At 34.5% G+C, this 22629-nt stretch overlaps 1 protein-coding gene across 3 annotated transcripts in view; it reads right to left on the minus strand.

The window, feature by feature from the left end:
- Nucleotides 1–22629, minus strand: part of nphp4 (nephronophthisis 4) — a 222765-nt gene that overhangs the window by 12311 nt on the left and 187825 nt on the right. For all 3 annotated transcript variants that reach the window (XM_028453910.1, XM_028453909.1, XM_028453908.1), the window contains 6 exons: nt 19212–19401; nt 17900–17983; nt 6757–6913; nt 5237–5313; nt 2944–3029; nt 1262–1433 (listed from right to left, as the gene is read on the minus strand). In XM_028453910.1, the coding sequence (XP_028309711.1) occupies nt 1262–1433; nt 2944–3029; nt 5237–5313; nt 6757–6913; nt 17900–17983; nt 19212–19401 (766 nt within the window). The remainder of the gene's footprint in view (nt 1–1261; nt 1434–2943; nt 3030–5236; nt 5314–6756; nt 6914–17899; nt 17984–19211; nt 19402–22629) is intronic.

Genomic DNA, 22629 nt, shown 5'->3' on the forward strand with positions numbered 1-22629 from the left:
GGATAAGCATAATGCTTTTTTCTGTCGCCCTTACCGGCATGCAAAAGGACAAAAAAAAAAAAAAAAAAAAAAACAATGATGTGATTTTGCTCTGAATGTCAAATGAATTTCTTTGAATGCAACCATGTCGGAAATGAACTGAATAAATAAAAAAAATAAAAAAATAATTAAAGTCTCTCGATGTTGGACTTGTTATATTTTGAAAAAAAAAAACATTTATTTTGACAGGCATGCTGTGAAATGCATGTTGCACAAGAAAATAAATAGAATTATGTTTTAAAAAAGAGAATGTGTGTTTTCAACTGCTATTTTTGAAAAACGTGGGTCGTGATTTATTGGCCGTGGAAAAATGTGGGTCCCAGGGTGAGACCAGTTGAGAACCCCTGCACGAGAGTATGAACCCTATTGGTTGTGGTGATGATATGACCTTTGACCTTTCCTGCAGCGCCACCATCAGGTCAAACTTTCAGTTTTAGAGTTAGTGTATCTTGAAAATCTTTCATTCAAATCTTTTCTAGTTTGGGGTGTACATTCATGACTCTCACAGAATGACCCATATTTATTTATGTTGGTGGTCCCCTCCCACCCCCTTCATCTCATAATCATATTAATTCACTACTTCGGATGAGAATGCCTCAAAATCAGGGTCCTCCTCAACATAATCGCTCTGTCTCAGACACATTCTACGCTACACCACTTTCACTGTGAAAGAGCTGTTCCAAAACCTCATTGACAGTAAACCTTTTCCTAGAGGACATTTTAAAGAGAGAAAGAGGAAAGAGCCATGCATGCTTTTATATGTTTGCTCCTCCCTTAGTTTGCATGAACTACCAATGTCCTCACTAGATTACCCCGCCCTCAACAGTGTGGGAAATATCATTTGAGTCATGCACAGACAAACAAGTTTTACACAGCTAAAACAGCTTGGGGTGAAATTGACCCCACCATTGCGTTCAATACAGTACATGTTCAGCACATTGAAAAAATATTATCATTATCATTTTAGGCTAAATCAAATGTACCAATAAAATAGTCAACTGTTGTTTTTTAATTGATAAACATTGAATGGGGTGAAAATGACCCAGAGGATAATAGGAGGGTCTATGTTATACTCGCAGTTGGGACTATTAATAAAAGAGCTGCAAACACAGCATGCAGAGAACAGACAGGTTTATGTGCTGACATCAGACGGGAGGGAACGATGAGGATAAAGAGCAATGTTTTCCCCATGCTTAGAGAGCAGCTATCACGACAGGTGTACCTCAACTTCCTGGGGATGTGATGAGTAACATTTGACCTTACGAAGAGCCTGTTTCCCTCTGAGAACCACTGAGTGACAGCTCCTCTGGCCCGTCACACAGCTGACGTCCACTCGCTCCAAGAAATGCACATAAATCCTCCAGATCTGGGAGGGCGCCGCCATCCACTTGTCACTGTGGAGAAACATCATCATCAAGAGCAATTAAGTGTCCGCTGTGAGGGGGGTTGGTGGGTGCTGCACGAGGTGGGAGAGGAGGAAAGAGCTGATCTATGGCTGTGTTTGCGTTTTAATGAGTAGGAACATCAGCTCCATCCTCTCAGATGAAGGAGAATCAGTCTCAGTGGCCTGAGCTGACACAGCGTGTGGGAGGATGTAGTCACCTACGCAGCTACGCTACAACACTAAAGCACTCAAGGATCATTTGGGGATATTTGGTAAGCTGTTGTGTTCTTTTTGGAACCAACGGCCTGTGTTCTAAGGACACAGCATCAGAATTTCAACACATTTTAAATCTTCCACATTTGGTTTGTAAATTTCAATGAAACCCACAAACATGTGAAACTCCAGTAACACACAAGTACAGTTTTCTGAGTCTCATCAACAGATAAGCTAATGCAGAATACCGAGGCTGTTCGAAATCACATACTAAGTCAGATGTCAAAATGAGTATGTAGTGAAAAGATTGAGTATGTGAGAAATACCCAGATGTATACTGTATTGGGACATATTTGAAATATGCACGGTGGTCACCAGTACCTACACCAGGATTATGATTGTGAGTTACAAATAGTTAAAATTAAAAAAAAAAAAAACAGTTTACCATCATCTCTGCGACACTGATGTTACATTCAAAGCAACTCTGAACTCGATTCTCAGTTGGAAATTCAAAGAAACTAAACGTAAAATCATCATGGGACCAGTTTCAAGCTAAAAATCAAACATTCCCTTTTCAAAATAAAAGCATCTCATCTCCTCTTCAAATAGATTTTAACTCTCATGTAAATAAGGCTCTTGTTTTGAAGCTAACTGGAAGTTGTGTAAGTAGCACAATGGGATGTCTCTGAAATCTCCGAAATGTCGTCATGAAATGTGTCTACGTGAGTTTTATGGATCAAATGAGCTCATGTTGATATTCTACTTGGTCACTTTCTCACTTCAAATGTTTTCAGAACTTTCAAAGTAAAGGTGGAGAATCAACAGAGATATTTAGCCTCAGTGTGATTCAGGTTTTTGTGGTTGTAGGTTCCAAATGCATCTTGGGAAACTGGGAAGTATACTTCAGTGGGAACGTTCATCATCCTAATCATACTATAGTATATAATAACAGACAGTATTTACTCATTGAGTGTGTAATACGTTAGTGTGCGATTTGAAACAGTTTTAAATTGAAAAATGTAATGTAAATAAGATGTGAACTGTTCTTTATTTTATGCCTGACCAGAATCCCTGTGTGTAAATATGCAACAACACATGGAGAATCAAACTTGTGTATAAATCTATTGCAGAATCTGAGATAAACAGTGATTGAATCAGACTTTCTGACCCTTAAACTTCCATCTCATTAGTAAATAGATCAAAGCTGGCGTAAATAATTTAATCTGTGTGAAATACGTCTTCCTCAGTGTGTATTAGTGTGTGTGCTTATGTATGCACACTGTGCCGCTACATTTCCTGATACATACATGTACACCATGACAAAGAACATTTTAATGTTTGGACTGGGACTCCCGGGAACTTTAATGTACACGTCCTGAGGCTCTCCAGGCACCTGCAAAGAAGACAGAGAGAAAACAACATAGCAGTGAAAAGAGAAAATACACACGAACCAGTGTTACATCTACAACGTTTTCTACAAATAACAGTTCAGTGATGAGTGCATTGCTAGTAGTTACAGTGGTTCTCATACTTTTTGGGGGGGAATTCCTCATTTTAAACAAAGGTAAACTTTCAAGCCCCACCTGTGCCCCCCACATAATCCTGACAAAAAACACATTTTTTAATTTATTGAACTAACAGGGAACATATTTCACAATAAATCAAAAATGTGTAAAAAAAATGTAAAAGTGCTATAGTCTAAAAAAACAGGAAATAACAAAACATTGTTTGCAATCTGTGCCAAAAAGCTTAAGAAAATCAAAAAGAGAACAAATAACACATTTAATAATAAATCAAAAACTTAACTGAACTAATCACCTGCATTAAAATTAAATGTAAAAGTGCAGTAGTCAAAAATACAGGAAATTAAAAAAAAATAAAACTAAATATATTTATTTGCAATCTGTGCCAAAAAGCAAATAAATAATCAAAAAAAGGAAATTATTGTTTGAGTTAGCTATTGAAAATTTATTTATTGTTCCGTTCTATGATACAATTGGTTCCCGGTCACATATCTAGGGGTGGACAGTCCATCTGGCATATAGGGCATCATCCCACTACTTGTGGTGGCCAAAATTGCCAAAAACGTGGCAAGAAAAGAGTGAAAAGTGACAAAAATGGGCCAAAGGCTGTCAAGAGTGACCAAAAATGGGCAAATAAAAAAGAACCAGGTGGTATGCAATGGGAAACGGTAGCTTAAATTAATAGAATGTGGCAAACAATAGTGAAAAAGGGCAAAAATGTGGAACAAAAATAGGCAAAATGTCGTAAAAAAGAAAACGAGTGGTATAAATTGGGCAAAAGTAAGCTTATTTGGATAAAAAGTGGCCCAAAAAAATTAAGAGACAAAAATTTGATAAGTGACAAAAATAATATTGGCAAAAAGAAGCAAAAGTGTGAAAAAAAAGTGTCAAAAGGGGAAAAAAATTGGATAAATGAATTTGCAAAATGGTCAAAGGAAATATGCAAAAATGGGTTAAAAATGTTCCCCTTTTAAGGTTTTCTGGGGTATAATAATTAAAATTAGGACATGCCACATGTTGAGAATCACTGACTTAATAACAGCTTCTACATGGTGTCACTGATAATGTAGATCATGGGCTGGTATGGACACAAAATGCCGGGGCGGAATTTAAGTCCCAGTCCAATCCTGGATATTTTTAATGCAGTCTAATTTTTTAACACTTTTTTAATTTCTGCTACATTTTTAGGTTCTTATTATTACTTTCTTTGTGTGTAGTAAATTTGTTTAGTGTTAATGTCTTTATTGTCAATGAAAAAATGCATTTATAGTCCTAGCGGCATGATAAAAGAAGTACATTTTAATAAAAAAAAAAAAAAAATCAATGATCATTTTGATATACGACATGTATGGTTAAATATTTTTACTATAAAAGAAAAATACTGGAGGCGAAACGTACACTTTTTCGAAAACTGTAAAAAACGTACTAAAAAGCCCTCCTGTTTGTTGCGCCCCACCTGTTATGCCTCCATTCCCCACCGGGGGGGGCATGCCACACACTTTGAGAAGCACTGTAGTAGTATGTTGGTCACTGTACAAGATTTGGTTTATTCGATCATTAATCATTTGTTATTTCCTCTGTTTGATGATTTTAATTGATTTTACTGATGATTTTAATTGATTTTACTGATGATTTTTACTGATGATTTTAATTGATTTTACTGATGATTTTAATTGATTTTAATTGATTTTACTTATGATTTTAATTGATTTTACTGATGATTTTAATTGATTTTACTTATGATTTTAATTGATTTTTACTGATGATTTTAATTGATTTTACTGATGATTTTAATTGATTTTACTGATGATTTTAATTGATTTTACTTATGATTTTAATTGATTTTACTGATGATTTTAATTGATTTTACTTATGATTTTAATTGATTTTACTGATGATTTTAAATGTTCTTATTGATTCTGAACAATTGAATGTTTTATCATGTAAAGCACATTGAGTTGCCTTGTGTATGAAATGTGCTATACAAATAAATTTGCCTTGCCTTGCCTAAAGCTAACATGCTAACGTGCTAACGACATAACCATCACGCTGCCTTAAGGTATGAAATATGAAATACCATCATCCTGGTTTGGCAGATGATGTTGGGGTCACTGCAGCGCACGGAAATGTGCGTCTGAGGATCTGGATCCACATCTGGGGATAGAATCACATGAAAAGAAAAAATAATGGAATAATAAATCCATATCTGACATTATTATGCAGGTAGTAAGTCATATCTAATGACACACACACACACACACACGCACACGCACGCACACACACACGCGCTCCTTTTGCAGTGTTTCATTCCCTTTTATTTCATTATTTTCTGCTGTTTTCATTTCCTCTGTTGCCAACGCTGTTATTACCTCTTTCTAATAAGACTTTCCACATACGGTAGATTGTCTTTGTTGATGCGGATAAAAGTGCAACACAATTAAAGAAGAATACATTACCCTTTTTTCAAATGTCTTTCAATATTGTTTTGTTTTGGTTATTCATGCACCCAAATATTTACACATGCTTGTTTGGGAGGAGTCAGAAAGTGCATGTATTGTTGTTTAGGTGCAAAACTAAACTGAAACCAGGGTTGGGGTCAATTATAATTGTAATAGTGTAATTGATAATTGACTACAATTATGACATAATTGTGACTGGAAAAATCTGTTTCTATTGTAATCATAAATTCAATTGCAATTGAGTTCAAATTATTTACTTTGTAAGTGGCCTAGAAATTATATAAAAACTTAAATAAGTTACAGTTCTATGTCTTACACACATACATAGTTAACAATAATTAAAATATGTTTCATATCAAGTTTACCTTTGAGGAACATTTTACCATTTAAAAAATATGTATTTTAGGGGTATACTGAGAGAAAAAAGGCTCTGATGCCCACACCAAAAATATTAAAATCAATATTTTTTATTGATTAGGAAGCCTAACAAGGAAACCAAGAGATGAGAAACAAATTGAATGATAGGTGATGTTTTTTAGTGTATTTTACAGTTGATTTAACTGATCTGTTAATATCAGAGATGCTAACAGAAAGCTAACACAAGAGGAAGTTTTATGTTTTATGGGTTTTTAATCAAATGCTCAGTAATTGTGATTAAATGTAATTGAACTGTAATTGAGAACCTTATTGTATTTGAGTTTAAAAGGAAATATAATAATTATAATTCTATTTACTCATTGGTTTATTTAACAGAGACAGTGTACATAATATCCATACAGTGCCAGATTTATCCAAAAGGATATTTTTCATCTGTAGTCCCAGGACAGAATGTTCAAATGTCACCCTAAAAAAATACAAATTACAGGAAATATACAATAAAATATACTATGATAAATATAACTATATAATAACATCACAATTCAATTTAAATAAATATATTTTTAAATGATTGGAAAAATATGCCAGTCAACATAATTGTAATTGAGTCGTAATTGAACATGGACATAATTGTAATTTAATAATGTAATTGACGCCAACCCTGACAGAAACCGCAATAATTTACAAGTAAAACAAACAGAATGGGATTCAGTGATGGCAGTGGGAGTAATAATGGGTGATGGGGCGTTGCCGTGGTAACCTGTGGGGTTGTGCCATGGGGGAAGGCGAATGGCTTTCTTCAGGAAACAAAGCTCAGGGTGGTACAGTCGGAAAGTCTGGTCGACAACGTGAGGCGTTGGTTCCACGTTCACCTGTAGGATGGCCATTGGTTTACCATTTTCACCTTTAAATGTAACCTGTGGAAGAAAAGAGAACCATTAGTATTATCACATACCAATATATATATATATATATATATAACTAAATTATGGACAGTTAAAGAACACAAAAGCAGATACCGTATTCTATTATAAACCAAATCAATGACATGTTTCGCTCTATGATCATGATGGCCATAGTTTACTAACTGCTCCTCTACTGTCTGAATGAGACAAACATTAACTCTAATGAACCACTTTGACGGTAAAATAAAATACATGTAAAGCCGCTCTAATGGAAGATAAATAAATAAAATAAATGGTTAAAGCCTGATTTAAAATGTATTCATAAATGATGATTTTCAATAAGCCAATATTAATTTATTTGGATAAGGGATTCCTTCAAATACACTTAACTATAACTATTGTATTGAGGAGAAACACAATGAACAAGGTAATAACTGCAAAAAGACATTGTCCTTAAAAAATATTAAAAAAAAACAAGTCAAGTTAAACATAAATACAAATAGAAACAGAAAAATAAAAGAAAAAATCTTTCTTCTTCCTAATGGACTCTGTTTGTTTTTAATAACAGTTATTAACTATACTCTTCTTCAGAGGAAATGTTTTTCCATATTTGCCACGTATACATATACTATATGTCATTATGGTGACCATACATACAGATTTACACGGACATGTCCTCTTTTCATGTCTTGTCCGGATTTTACAAACTTATCAAAATGTCCGAGTTTCCCAGGGACCCTGAACGCATCTAGGGGAATACTTGGGAATATTTGCTCTATCGGAGAAATTCCAGCAGTTTCTAAAAGCTAATGAGTTGCTCTTTACAGCCAGTATCATGTGATTACGGTAATTTTATTCACACATGACAGAAACATTAAAGATGGATTAAAAGAGACCAAATACTGGTGGATTTAATGAATAAATATCATGATGAAGATCCTCCTGGATGATCAAACCTCCATGGAGGTTCAGAGAGGAGAAACTTAGAATATAGGAAGTTAAAGTAAAGTTTCCATCATCAGGTCTAGACCCTCGTCAGCTCCTGTCTCCGTGACAACAGACAGAATAAAGTTCAAAGGCAGCATGGGACCATGGGATGTAAACTTTAACAGTTTTTTTTTTATTGACGTGTATATTTAATAATTATTTACTGTTTGTGTAAGCCTTCAGTTTTCAGTTTTCTTATTTATTTTACTTTCTCTGAGGAGATGTTTCTCATTTTTTTAATGATTGAGACTTTTTAAGAAGGTAGACATTAGATTTTCCAAGGACAGATTGTTATAAAGCATAATAAAGTTATTTTTGATCAAGTCTTTGTTACCTTATGATCAATAACAACTTATTTATCTACTATATTGTATTTTGCCATTATATGGTAGATGCAAGAAAACCTTGAGTACTTTGAAAATGTCAAGGTCGTCCCGTGTCCTCTTTTTTGGAAATCTAAATATGGTCACTCTAAACATATGTTGAATAATCATAAAAGCATGCACACCTGTATTTATTATTGTGTCTTGTATGCGTTTGTGTCTGTTTTGTTCCCTTCTTTTTTTTTATTTCTATTGTCCAAACATCATTGGAATCAACATATTATTATTATGATGAAGAAGACGAAGACGAAGAAGAAGAAGAAGAAGACGAAGACGAAGAAGAAGACAAAGAAGAAGACAAAGAAGAAGACAAAGAAGAAGACAAAGAAGAAGACAAAGAAGAAGACAAAGAAGAAGACAAAGAAGAAGACAAAGAAGAAGACGAAGAAGACGAAGAAGAAGAAGAAGAAGAAGAAGAAGAAGAAGAAGAAGAAGAAGAAGAAGAAGAAGAAGAAGAAGAAGAAGAAGAAGAAGAAGAAGAAGAAGAAAAACCGGAACAAGGGCAATAATTGCATGCTTCTCATCTTCGAACTCCATCAAAGTATTGATGCTCTGAAGCCACACACACTGAATTTGGTTCTCCTATCTTAAACAGTTTCTGAGAAAAGCTGTCCCCTTTAACTCGGACAGACACACGGAGCTCAAACCTATATCCCCCTTCCACACTTTGTATGTTGTTGTTTGGATAATAAATACCACAATATAAAAAGGCCGCTGGCTTCATGCTAACATCTATGGGAAAACCCATGTATATGCTCATGCTAACGTTTACCGCGATCGGCAGTGATTTATATAACACCGTTTATGCTCAACTTTCACAAACACAGTCTTAGAAGTGTGATCAAACTGAACATGTAAACATAGTCACAAGCATGTGTTTTTACAAGCTGAAAATACAAGAACTTAATTAGTAGAGACCAGTAGGCCATGGGCTTTCAAGATGGTGGACTTCTGACTACTACAACAACAGTGTTAACACACAAACTCACCCAGAGTAAAGAAAAATGGAACAAGGGCAATAATTCCAGAAATACTTCTCATTTTCAAACTCCATCAAGGTATTGATGCCCTGAAGCCACACACCAAAATTGGTTCTCTTTTCTTAAACAGTTTCTGAGAAAAGCTGTCCCCTTTAACTCGGACGGACGGACGGAGGTCAAACCTATAACCCCCTTACACTTCATGGCGGGGGATAATAATACATCAAACTTGTATAGCACTTTTTTGGACACTCAAAGACGCTTTACGTGGGGAATAAAACTAAAAATCTTAATCAGATCTTACAACCTAAAACCTATTAAACAGCAGGATTGCTATAGCAACAACACATCACCAGTAGGGTAAAACTAACCTGTCTCACCATGGTCTAAACCCAGCGCATGTTCCGTATTAGTGGGTGAACAAACCAACGCTTGGTGAATTCTGCTTCACAAGGTCACAATGATGTTTGTGGCTACCAACATTAGCATTAACTTTCCTGCTGTTTCTCGTGTACATTTCCCCCATGTTTGTCACCATGTGAGTCCACAAAGTGTAGGAGGAGGAGTGTTGATGTAGCAAACACATTAAAACCATTTACAAAACCAACAATCAGGTTTAAATGGAGTAGATTAGCTCCTACACAGCAATCCAGATATAATGTAAATACATCCCTGCAGATGGATTTACAATTCAGATGGATAAAAAGCAAGCTTTCTATTTGTATATATTTAAGTCAAAGTGCTGCCTGAAATTGTTCGTTTACCATCTTTTATAGAACTAAACTGAACATCAGGATAAGTGGGTTTGGACATATTTGGATATATTTTAACAGAGCCATAAATCTTCTTTAAAATCACATGATATGTTGGACTATAGCCAACAAAATGGTGACTTTTTTTATATTATACTGAGGTTAAGGGAAATCTTATTAGGCAATAGCGGGGTTTTTATTATTTCATCTGAGCTCCTGCTGCTTCTCTGCATGTGGCTTCCTTAAATAAATGTGATCCTCTGTCGTTGCATATTTTAAGAACACCTCCTACAGGATAATTCCTTGACTTTTTAAGTGAATAGAAAAGGCAGCTGGAGATGGTTCTATATCCTACAGTAATCCAACAACATATAAAGGTTTGAAAAAGCCTCTATTTGTGCAATGATGATGATGATGATGATGAAGTACACTGTAAACTAGAATATAAAAGTTGGTTTCAATCTGACGACTCAATCCCCCACAGACCTGCTCAATGTGCTTTGAAGATTTGTGCATTAAAAAAAAGCCCTGCAGGATGTGTACAAAGCAACACAAATGTGTTCATGCATATGCAGTAACTATATATATATATACATGTGATAGGTACTTACTGTACATATATTATATACACTGACATGTGATCAGTGAAACAACTAAACTGAAAACATGGTGTTTAAAAATCACTGTTTTTCTCCATATTTTAACTTTATTTTAACTTTTCTTGTCATGAACCCATTTTTTAAATCACAAATTACTAAAATTCATTTTTTAATCATGTTTATTATACTGTGTTACAAATAAAAAGTGACAATATGCACCAGCTCAGATATTTTTATCCTGCTGTTTTATTTGAACTAGATTTATATTTGAGAAAGTGAAAGCATACAACATATTATGTAGTGTTTTAATTTGAAAAATAATAATGATTATTATAGCTTTCTGCCCCTTCCTGCACTGTATATCTATTTCTGCTTTATTGTTGACACTATTGTTTTGTATATCATTATATATTTGTATTATTTTTTTGTATATATTCTCTTTATATTACTGGTGTTTATCTAATTGTATTATTTTACACTAATATTCTTTTACTCTATATATTCTTTAAGGGTTAACAGGAAACTTGGGGATGTTATAATTGTGTTATACATGTTCATGGACATAATGACAAACACCCTGAATCCTTGAATTTTGTATTGATTTTTTTTAAGTTAAAAAAACGATTGAAAATATAAAGATATAATTTTAATCAGTAATTTTTTTATATTTTATTATTACTAGACATATCAGGCTAAGCTACGTACCAAGGACTGAGTGCAGACAAGGTTACTGGCAATCACTGCTTTACTGTACGTGTCTACCTATTTTTTTATTTCATATTCTTAAATAATGGATTAAAGAATATGTAATAATATTATTTTCTGTGTCGGGGCAAAACAAAGTGCAATCGCTGAATGAGATGGGGACATTTCAAGGATCCAAACAACTCCAATTACCTCAGAGAAAGGAATGTTTTTTCCACGTCACCAGCTCAACATTAATGTCTCTGAAATTCAAATAATGAATCCAATTATCATGACCATGCTGTGGCTTAAACTACTCACTATTGATGGGTTTTTATATCCACTTCAACCCATGTATGGTAACATGATGAACTGTCTGACAATCATCAAACAAACATCACATCTAAAGAGAAGATCATTGTACTCAGATTCAGACAATCAGGATTAATCGTAACCTGTGAATTTGTAACGACAAACTTTTTCAAAACATCACAACAGAAATTGTATTAAAAATTAAGATTTGGATGAAAACTATTCAAGATTAATTAGAGTAAAATGAGAGTAAAATACTGTACACACAAAAAACAGAAAACAATCTAAATCACTCTAAAAACACAAGATGACTACAAAAATAGCCAAAACTCTATAAAACAACAACAAAAATACAAAAAATAAAAACTATTATGAAAAGCCATTAAGAAAAATATTTGTTAAATTTAAATTTTCCCATGTTTTTTTAAATATATATATATATATATATATATATATATTAAAAACAAATGTTAACATGTATCTTGAAATGTGAAACTAATTACAATCATAAAATCATACTTATTATGTGTTAAAATCTGAAATTTGAAACATTGATTTAAGATGTTTTAATGACAATTAAGGCCTTATTTTTAGATTCATTAATTTAATGCCTTTTTAAGACGTTTTAGGAATCCGCAGGAACCCCGTATTCAACAAATAAACAAAGTGTCTGACAGAAACACTTGGTCAACAATTTTCTGAAAATCATTTTCTGGAGGCAGACATCTCTGGGGTCAGATTGACCCCAAGTATAAAATGTGTTGGTAATATTTGAGGGTAATAGGACAGTTAATGTCATTTTCTCATAAACTGCTTTGCACTTTTTGAATGTACTACAGTAGTCCCAGTGTGGTCATTGAACGCACCACAGCATCAGTCCAAAGCACTGAGAGGCGTTTCTGTTTATACCAGTGGTTCCCAAACAGTGGGCCTATACTGTTGCAGCGATCTACCCAAGCGCTCTGAGGGCGGGGTGCGTGGTGACATTGTTTTTGGCGCCCCAACGTAGCTGAGAACAGCTGAAACGTGCACTGCACAATACGCACGGGAAAAGGACTGAAACCAAAATAATACTGGTGAGCTCATAATGACTGGACTGTGACAACATGAACTCATCATTGTATAATTCATTTGCTGAGTTAATTAAGTGGTTTTCTGTTGATAAATTGTTAAATTAAAATTGAAATTACAATATCTATACTTGATATAAACATAAGGAAAAAGGTTTCAGGTTTTAAAAGTAGACTTAGTTTTCTGTTTGGTTAATGCCTAATTTTACAGATTAATTACCTGCATTGATTTAATAAAAAAAAAGTTTAAAATATACTTTTACCAAATTAAATGTTCTTACCTGAAATTGTGTTTTTTTGTAATTTGTGGTACTTTTTGTACTTTCCTTGTTCTTGTCACTGGAAAGAATAAAAGTAAGAAACGAGTGAAATGCTGAGTCTGGTCCTTTTTCACGTGTGGGAATCCATGACGTTATGAAGACACTGACACATACATTATTATTACAACTACACAAAAATTATTATATTTTAATTGACTACTGCACTCATTTCATAATACAGAAACAAACTAGACCTAAAAGCAATTATTTAAAAAAAAAGAGAAAACGCAATATTTTGTTGTTCCCGCGGTTGCGCAGGCTGTAGGACAAGATTAAAACAGAGAAACAGCGAGAGGGAAAATGGAACGCTTTCTTGTACAATCACCTGTGATACTGTACATGATATCAGTGATAACACGTGTTATAAAGGCTATTTTGCTCAATAGGTGTGCCTTCAGATTTTCACTTCCTTTAAAGTGTCTTGGGCACAAAAAGTTTGGGAACCACTGGTCTATGCTAACCTGCAGGAGGCGTGGCCCCTAAATGCTGCTGTGTGGGCGTGTGCTGACACACATCAGAGCCAAAGCTGGCGTCCTGACAGCTCTGCAGTCGAGCTCTTTTTAGCGGGTCACACATTTGATCCACACCCGACCTCTTTGACCTCCTCACAGGATTTAGCTCAGAGCAGCAGTGCTGACACTGGCACTGGAATTATATACACACTGTGGGCAGAAACACTAACAGATTCACACACAGAGAGAGAGACACACACACACACACGCAAGCACGCACACACAGACACACATAAACATGGCAACACAGTAAACATTTTATCACCCTGTGCAAAGAGAGGCAGATATTCAGTGCAGTGAGCGCCACGTTGTGAGGCAGCGTGTACGTTAGCGTGTACGTTAGCGTGTACGTTAGCGTGTACGTTAGCGTGTACGCTAGCGTCCAGTGAAAGCAGGTGTCGAGAGGCAGAATATTACTGACAGTCACTTCTACAGTGAAATGAATGAACTGAAACATCTACTGAGTATCACAGTGAACTTAACGTTCATAAACCAGCTTATGATAATGTAGGAAAAGGTAAAGCTCTCACAGGTTTAATAACAGGACGGATGCGTCGTGCTCCATATAACTTAGGGTGTCTGAGTGACAGCAGAAGAAGTCATACTGTAAATCTGTTGAATATTTGTTTTTATTTTATGCCTAAAATAAAACATTTGCTGGAATAAAAATAAAATATCGATAATGAATTGCAGTTTTTGGAGTGGGGAGGGGTGCTGGCTCGTATGCATTTACAGTAATTTCATATATTTTTATTTATTTACGAATAAACAGCACAATAAGGTTTAAAATGTAAGATATCTCAGCCAGTTCTTAATAGTAGTTACAGTTGACAAATCATCACATTAGGTTTGTTCACAAGTGATCGTGCACAGGACTCTGAGGCTGAGAGAAAAGCTAACGTAACTGACACACACACACACACACAGGCACACGCACGCACGCACGCACGCACACACACACACACACACATGGCATAAAGTAACGGTAAGTAAAAATTGACCATAAAAAGTAGTAAATGGACTGATATGCAGACGTGGAGCAGTGAGGAGGAGACTTCATGTGGAGATGGAAACTCATCAGTTGTGACGAGATCTCGTGCCATGAGATTTTGTGAGATTAAACTCGACGAGATTTCTTCCCATGTTAATAATCTGTCTCGCAAAATTTTATTTTTTCTTTGTGAACTGTCCACACTTCTATTTGTGACCTGTGGGGGCAGTAATGAGCCTTTGCTACGTCTAGCCTACTAGAATCTAAAGCAGGAGAAGGAACATTCTAGTTCTAGGCCGTTTCTCAATTCTAAGTATGCATACTCCATTCTTATGAACTCCTGGGTACGGACTCGTGGGAGCAGACTTGAAGAACACACTTGTGAAGTGAGGCAAGTGCGGACTTTGCATATTCGTTGTTTTGGGACAAAGTAAAACTTCCTGACGTTGTGTGGAGTATGTGCGCTCCACTGTAGACATCAAAGAAAATATAATGTATCATTGAATAGATGCCATTGTTGTCAATATTAATTATTTTGTAAACCAATAAAACATTTGGTGATAAATAAAAAAAATTCTGAACAGATTTTATGAACATTATCTGTATAACAACAATAATAACATATTTTATATGAAAATAAGGTATTTGAATTTTTACTTAATAATTGGATTTTTTAGGTATTTATTTCATAATAATAATAAGAAGAAGAAGAAGAAGAAGAAGAAGAAGAAGAAGAAGAAGAAGAAGAAGAAGAAGAAGAAGAAGAAGAAGAAGAAGAAGAAGAAGAAGAAGAAGAAGAAGAAGAAGAAGAAGAAGAAGAAGAAGAAGAAGAAGAAGAAGAAGAAGAAGAAGAAGAAGCTAAAAAACAAATAAATAATTCAGGATTTTGGAAATACTTTAGGCCCACAAACAACAAGAATGTTATTAATAATATTGATAATAATAATGATAATAAAAAAATAATATAAAAGTAATTCTCAATAATTACATGTTTAAGGTTTTACATTTTTAAAGAAAAACTAAATTCTGTCCTGAAAATATTTTCTTTAGGACAAAACAGAATTTAAAATGGTATGAAATTAAACTCCTAATCTTATGCAATATTATTATTATTATTATTATTATTATTATTATGTTCAATATGCTGGTCAATGTATTTTTTTGTAACATACACATGTGCGGCTTATCCTCCTCCGTCGTCATCTTTGAAATCATGCGCATGTTCCAAGTGCATGCTGGGAAATATGGCTGACGGAGAACGCACAAGTCTCCTCTGATGCATGCTCAGTAAAATGGGCGTGGCAAGTTCTCATCCGGGGATTTACAGCGGACTTGCTGAGAAGCGGACTTTGAAAGCGTGTGATAACGTTTGACGAGTTACACAGATTGAAAAACGGCCCTAGTTTCAATTTATGGAAGAAGAAGTTTATGAACAGTTAAAATAACATGTCTGTGTAATTGTTGTTAATGACATACTGTACATGGTCAGGCTCTGTTTGCACTATTTACACTCTGTATTGCCAGAGTAGAACTCTGATTTGGTTTTGTACATAATATTGTTTGCACTTGAAAATACATAATTTTAAAGTTAAAGGCACTTTTTTTCTCTACTGCATATGATTGAGAGGGAGATTTTTGGTCATATTGTTGATGTAATGTGTTTGTTGATGATTTTAATTGATTTTATTGATGATTTTAAATGTTTTAAATGTACAACCAATGTGAGCGTGTGGCCTTTACGTGGACCTTTCTTAGAAAATTGCAAATTTATTGGAATACTGTGCGTTCAATAGCCCGACTGTACAGCCTGTTCTTATCTTAGCACATCTCTCATTTGTTTTTTACATATCATCAACAGCTGATTAAGTTCTTGAAGTGGTTGAGTACCTTTGTGATAATAAAAACTGCTTAAGCACAGTTTCTTTGACGTAAATTAACCAGACGTGTCAAACCGTTCCGCAGCTCTGACACTGTTTAACTCTAGCCTGACGTTTGCCATTTGGAGATAAACGCTGTTTGGTGAGATAAAAGTGATTAGCAGCATATCATTATGCTTGACAATCTCCTCTAGCTAAAGTAAGTTTTTAAAAATTAGTTGACACTTCAAAGTGGAAGAACTGGGGGGGATGTGCAGCGCTGTAGTTTTGAGCCACTGATGTCAGCCTTGGGTTTAGGGATTACATTCAGAATCAAAACTTTTACACCATGAGCAACTGAGACCTCGTCTAATTATGTGCGGAACCCCATGACAAATCCACCAAAAATTGGAATTCAAGAAATTGGAAGTATTATGAAGCCCAACATTATACACAAAATAACTCCAAAAACATACAAAAAAAGCAGAATGTCAACAAAAATACAAAAAAAGATCCCAAAAATACACAAAGAAAGACTCATATTACACACAAAATGATATCAGACACACAAAACGACCACGTAAACTCACAAAACAACAACACATATACAATATGACACCAAAGAAACAACACAATTACACAAAATGACAGAAAAAAATACCCAAAACGACAAAAATACGGAAAAAATCCGAAAAGTCACATATTGACAAACAAAATGCAAACATAAACATATATAATGACAAAAAAAATACACAAAACGCCAGCAGAAAGTCATAAAATGACAGATAAACATAAAATGACTAAAAACCCTGTGTTAATGTTCAGATTGATCATTATTCTTAATAGTGGCATGAATAATGGTAATGTACACTATATAAACGATGACATCATCTAGCTCAGAAGTGTTCAACTCATTTTAATTGAGGGGCCAAATACGGAGCTGTTTGAACCACACATTTTATGCAGGAAAACGAGTGATTTCAACATTAAAATACTAAATATGTAACTAACCGACCATATCCAAGCAATTAGTGGAAAATATCAGTCTCACATCATGTTTTCTTTAAATTTCCAAGATTTTGTGACTAATTTCTGTTTAAATAAAGGAAATATGTCATAATTTGAGGAAAATTAAAGGATTTTATAAGAATTTAGAGTTTTTTTTTTAACTATTTAACATTAAAAATGCTTGCAATTGTGCGATATAAGCACTGGGAAAACTGTGAGCACCTGCAAATATTGTTGCGTTTCACTTATACAATAATTCATGTTTTCTCTGTCATTTTTTATTTCTCCTGCCGACCGATTCGTGTGGTCCAAAGGGTCGGATTTGGCCCCCGGGCCATGAGTTTGACACACGTGATCTAGCTCCACTCTTTGAAGATGTGAGAACTGCAACAAATATTGTGTAACGGTAGAAAATGTGTGTATATAAAGCGTCATATCCTACTGTAATGTCAGCCTGGAGACAAACGTGTTCGTCCCAGACAAATAACACTTCAGACTGAGATAAAGGGTGTTAAATATGAGGCATAAGTAGCTTATTCTGTACCTTGATAGATTTGGCTGTAATAATATTGCTCAGATTCTTCTTGGCCATCTGGGGCCCTTTGCCTGTCGGTAGGAAGCTGGGGCCCTGTGAGGATTAGATAAGAGGCAGAACACTTATCAAAATTGAGCATCTTCTAAACAAACAAAAATAATATATATTTATAGCAAATGGCTTCAGAGGAAACATAACATCTGCACAACAGGAAGAGACGGATCTGAGAAATCACAACAAGGAGAAAATAAGGAAAAAGATGAAAATGCACTAAATTACTGGAAATCCAGTAGCAACAACATGTATAAATATATCTGTACATTTTAAAATACACAAAATCTACTTTTTTAATCTTATAAAGCTGAATCTGTGTGAGAAACACATTTCTGACCCCTTTTTTAACTAGTATGTTTTTAATTCATTTGTATTTGTTTTGAAAAATTAAACTTAGCTATTTAAATTATTTATTTTAGCCATAACAACATTGCTCTTAAAAGACTGATATTTTTATTTAGTAACAGTGTTGAGAGTAAAGTAACGAGTTACTGTAATATATTTCTTTTTCAAAAAGGAATATATGAAATAAAACATGTGTTAGTCTACACTAACCTCAGAATTATTACTTATTAGTATTAAGTAAGGAAGTTGTTGTTATATGAATTGCAATCTTAACATGCTAGGGTTAGGATTAGGATTAGGATTAAGGTTAGCCCAAACCCTAATCCTAACCCTAACCCTCTTTGGACTGCGAGACTGACATTAAGTGTATAATAAGGCATTAATAAATACTTAATATTTAGTAATTAAGAGCCAAAATGTCACTAATGCTAATAAGCAACTAATTCATGGTTAATAGGTGTTCCCTAAACTAAAGTGTTACCAAAATATTATAAGGAAAAGGTAAGTGTTTTTGATGTCACATTTGTAGACATTAATCTCTAACTGTATCAATGTAATAAAACTAGTCTTTTAAAATGGCTTCACGTAACATAAATGTACAATAACAAAAAGTAACTTAAAGTAGTGTTACATTTTGGAGATTGTTAATATTATAATATTGCCTGTAACTTGTAATATATAATTACAATTATTATTTTACAGTCACTTTCTCAGTAATGTTTTACTTTCATCTCTTTGGTATAAATCAAAGCTGGTGAAACACAGACTGAATATATGGATGTTTTAACTGATGTAACCTAGTCAAAGACATTTTAACTGTGATTGCATCTTATAGCACCACAGATCAAACACGTGATTGATGATGAAAACTGAATGTACTGTACGTAGGTAAAATCCACCTCCATCCCAGTCTGTCCATTACCTGTAGAGTCATGGTGTGGTCGCACAGGAAGCTCTGGTACTTCAGGGGAATGTTGACGCTCTCTTTGGGTCTGAGGTAAACTCTGGGACCTGGAGAACCCTCTTCTAAATTAAACATGTCCTCTTCAAGGGGAGTAGAAGTTTTGGTAAGTGCTTTGAAGTGAGCCCACTCCTCGGTGCATGTGATGACACTGGATGAAAAGATTAAAAAGAACACGGATGAGATTCAAGTTTCAAAGAATCTGTGCAGTTTTACTTTCTATAGATCAAACATCAAATCCATTCCAAACCCTTCCTGTTGAACCCAGTGGCGTTTATTACCTGTGATGTAAGACGGAGGTAAAAAGAACAAATTATGGAAATAGGAGGAGAACAAATTGCACAAACTGACCAATTGATCTGACAGTAATATTTACACTTAGGGTGCATCGGAAACTTTTAAATGTTTTCTCCAAAGTGTGATCAAATGATTTTAGTGACAATATAATATCAGCTTTATTATTGTCATATGTACAGATACATATACAACATGTGTTCTCTGCTTCTATCCCATCCATGAGGAACAGGGATTTCCTTAAATGTTAGGTCATCTTATTTTCACCAATAACAGTTTATAATGAACAACATCTGCGTTTGTATTACCCTTGGAAATGCGCAAAATCTAAATAGTCCAATAAAAACTGGTGAAATTTTAAAAAAAACACTCAAATATCGCTAGAAATTTTTAATGCTTTCATGAGGAGGTATTTCAAACTTTTCGATACTGAAATGTGTCGCGAAAGCGCTACGGAAACATTTTTTTAATCTTGATCAAACCTTCAGTTTGTGTTGTTGGAAACGATTCAGTGGGATTTGAATAACTTTGATCCAAAAAATGAGAACTATCCTGATCCCAACCGGGGTAGGATTTCCAGATGGATTTCAGGAAGAAAATGTAGTAAAACATTAAAATTGGTCAAATAATACATTTGTATTATTTAGTGTATACACTTTTATTCATATTTTGCACACAGGTGTGATTGCTGCAAGAAAAGAAGAAAAGTCATGGCAGGAGTGGATAGGCACTGTCTCCTTACAGTATATAATCATCATATGAGCAATGGTAATCCAGATTTGGTCATCTTGAAACTGTGTATCTGAATCAGAGTGATCTACCCTAATGTTGCTTTGAAAAACCGGCGTAAAAGTAAGATGGATTAACGGATCCTGAATAGCAAAAAAATGGATTTTCAAATTCCTTATTGTTCATAGAAAATGGAAGTTTGTTTGTTGTTGTTGAATGAGGACTTCTGTCACTTTAATTGGGTTGAGCTTCCTGTTATGGTGGAGTAGGTTGGATGGGGAGACGAGGAAATCATTGACGCAAAGGGTAATTGATGCCATTTTATTGGTAATAAATATATCAAAGGTTTAAAGAAATGTAGCATATGATGTGGCTTTTTATTTTCCAGTTCACTAATTAGAAAAATCATATTTCTTAAAGCCAACACTTTTCTCCTTTCATTTAATCTTTAAGAGAACCAGTTTATAGAACGGATACAACATGGAGAGTTCAGCCGTTTTATCTCCATGCAACTGAACTCCAGTGGGTCTTTTTTTCTAGTGAAAATCAATCAGAAGTTAATCCAGCAAATGAATTAACAAAATGCTAAAATCCGCACTCGGCCATTCAAAGCTCTAGCGCACAATACATTTCCTCTGTTACTGACAGACAGAAGTTATAAAAGGTGTATGAAGGTCAAGGATATTCCCTCATCTGTGTTCCAAGAAATTGATTTATAGCAACAACAACTAAAAAAAAGAGGGGGGAGGAGATAACACTCCATCATGGGGAGGTCTCATCTTTACTCTTTCCTCTTTCTTTGAATGCACTAATGCATGAAGAGGGGAGTGCTGCTTTAAACATCAAAGGTTCCCAGCCACAGGCATGGAGAGAGGAATCCTCCTCAATAGTCCAGAGTTTAAGCTTTTTTTTTTTTTCTGGGGCCCTTCTTCGCTAACATGAGTGAAAGCTGCAACAACCAATTCTGTAAATCTATCGGCACTCGTTTTGTACGTGGCTTATCATGACAACAAATTATTTGTGCATGCCAGTTTCACATGAAAACAGTGTATGGTTTGAAAAGGTAGATAAGGAATAAGGAAAAGTGAACACGGAGATGAAGAAGCACCGCAGGGAGCAAAGTAATGACAAGGAAATATAATGAAAGAGGAAGGAGTAGAACCGTCTCCTGTCTGCGTTAGCCATCAATCAGTCTGGGCTCACGCTGTGTAAAGCTAAAAAAAAAGGCACAGAAAAAACCGACAATACTGGTCAAGAAAAAAAAAAACTCTATGAGAACATCAACACTATGAGAAGCTCTTTTTACAAATGTGGCCTAAAATGTATGAAATGTCTTTCTTAGAAGATCTATGTCTAAAAAAATTCAATATTTTTCTACCATATTCATTTCTATTCACTTTTAAAAATGAGACTACTTTACAGTTTTAAAAAATGTGTTCCACCATCTTGAAATCACGTGATTGATGATGTCACGCACCCCCATTTTCCTGTAAACATCCCATTGTTTTCTATTGAAATTAAGCATTCAGCCTGCTTTTTAGATCATTTAGCAACTTTATAGATCATTTAGCAACTTTATAGATCATTTAGCAGCTTTTTCGGTCAAAATTACAACTTGTGTGGCTTTGGGTTGCTCTAAATAATCATGAAAAGGTAAATATGTCGATGTTTACCGAAAGAAGATAAAAACAGTTGTGGCCCAAAAAATGAGCTATGACCGCAGGAGGCGACAATTACAACTCTGCAGTTTGGTAGTTGATGCTGAAGCACAAATTGGCATTTTGACAGAAGGTTGCTCAATGATCTAAAAATCAGGATAAATGCTTCATTCACTCCAATAGAAAACATCATCAATCACATGATTTAAAGATGAGGGACTACAGGCTTTAAAATTGTAAAGTGGTCCCATTTTTAAAAATAAATAATAAGTTAATAAAACAAATATGGTGAAAAAATAATGTGTTTTAGTTCAGAAAAATCTTTTAATAACGGCATTTGAAAGGTTTTAGGTCAAATTTGTAAAAACACTAGAGGACCCCTTTAAGGCTGAAGTGGATTTTTCTGATTGAATATCAGGAAAATAAACTAAGGGCTTACACAACTCAACCTTTAGCATTTGAAAATGAATACACAAATACAATAACTTTTAGTCACGTAAAGTCTGGCATTAATTATGTTGCTTGGTGAAAATGGTCAACTGTAGATTATTATCTTGAGGATCTTGTGATTTCTAAACTTTGTGTGATCTCCAGTAATTATTTTTGTCTTCTTTTGGAATAATATGTTACGGTTTCATTTATTCAGACACTTTGATCTCCTGACATGTTTCGACTGTCAACTGCCAGTCTTCGTCAGA

The sequence above is a fragment of the Gouania willdenowi genome, chromosome 7 (assembly GCF_900634775.1).
Source record: "Gouania willdenowi chromosome 7, fGouWil2.1, whole genome shotgun sequence".
Classification (NCBI taxonomy): domain Eukaryota; kingdom Metazoa; phylum Chordata; class Actinopteri; order Blenniiformes; family Gobiesocidae; genus Gouania; species Gouania willdenowi.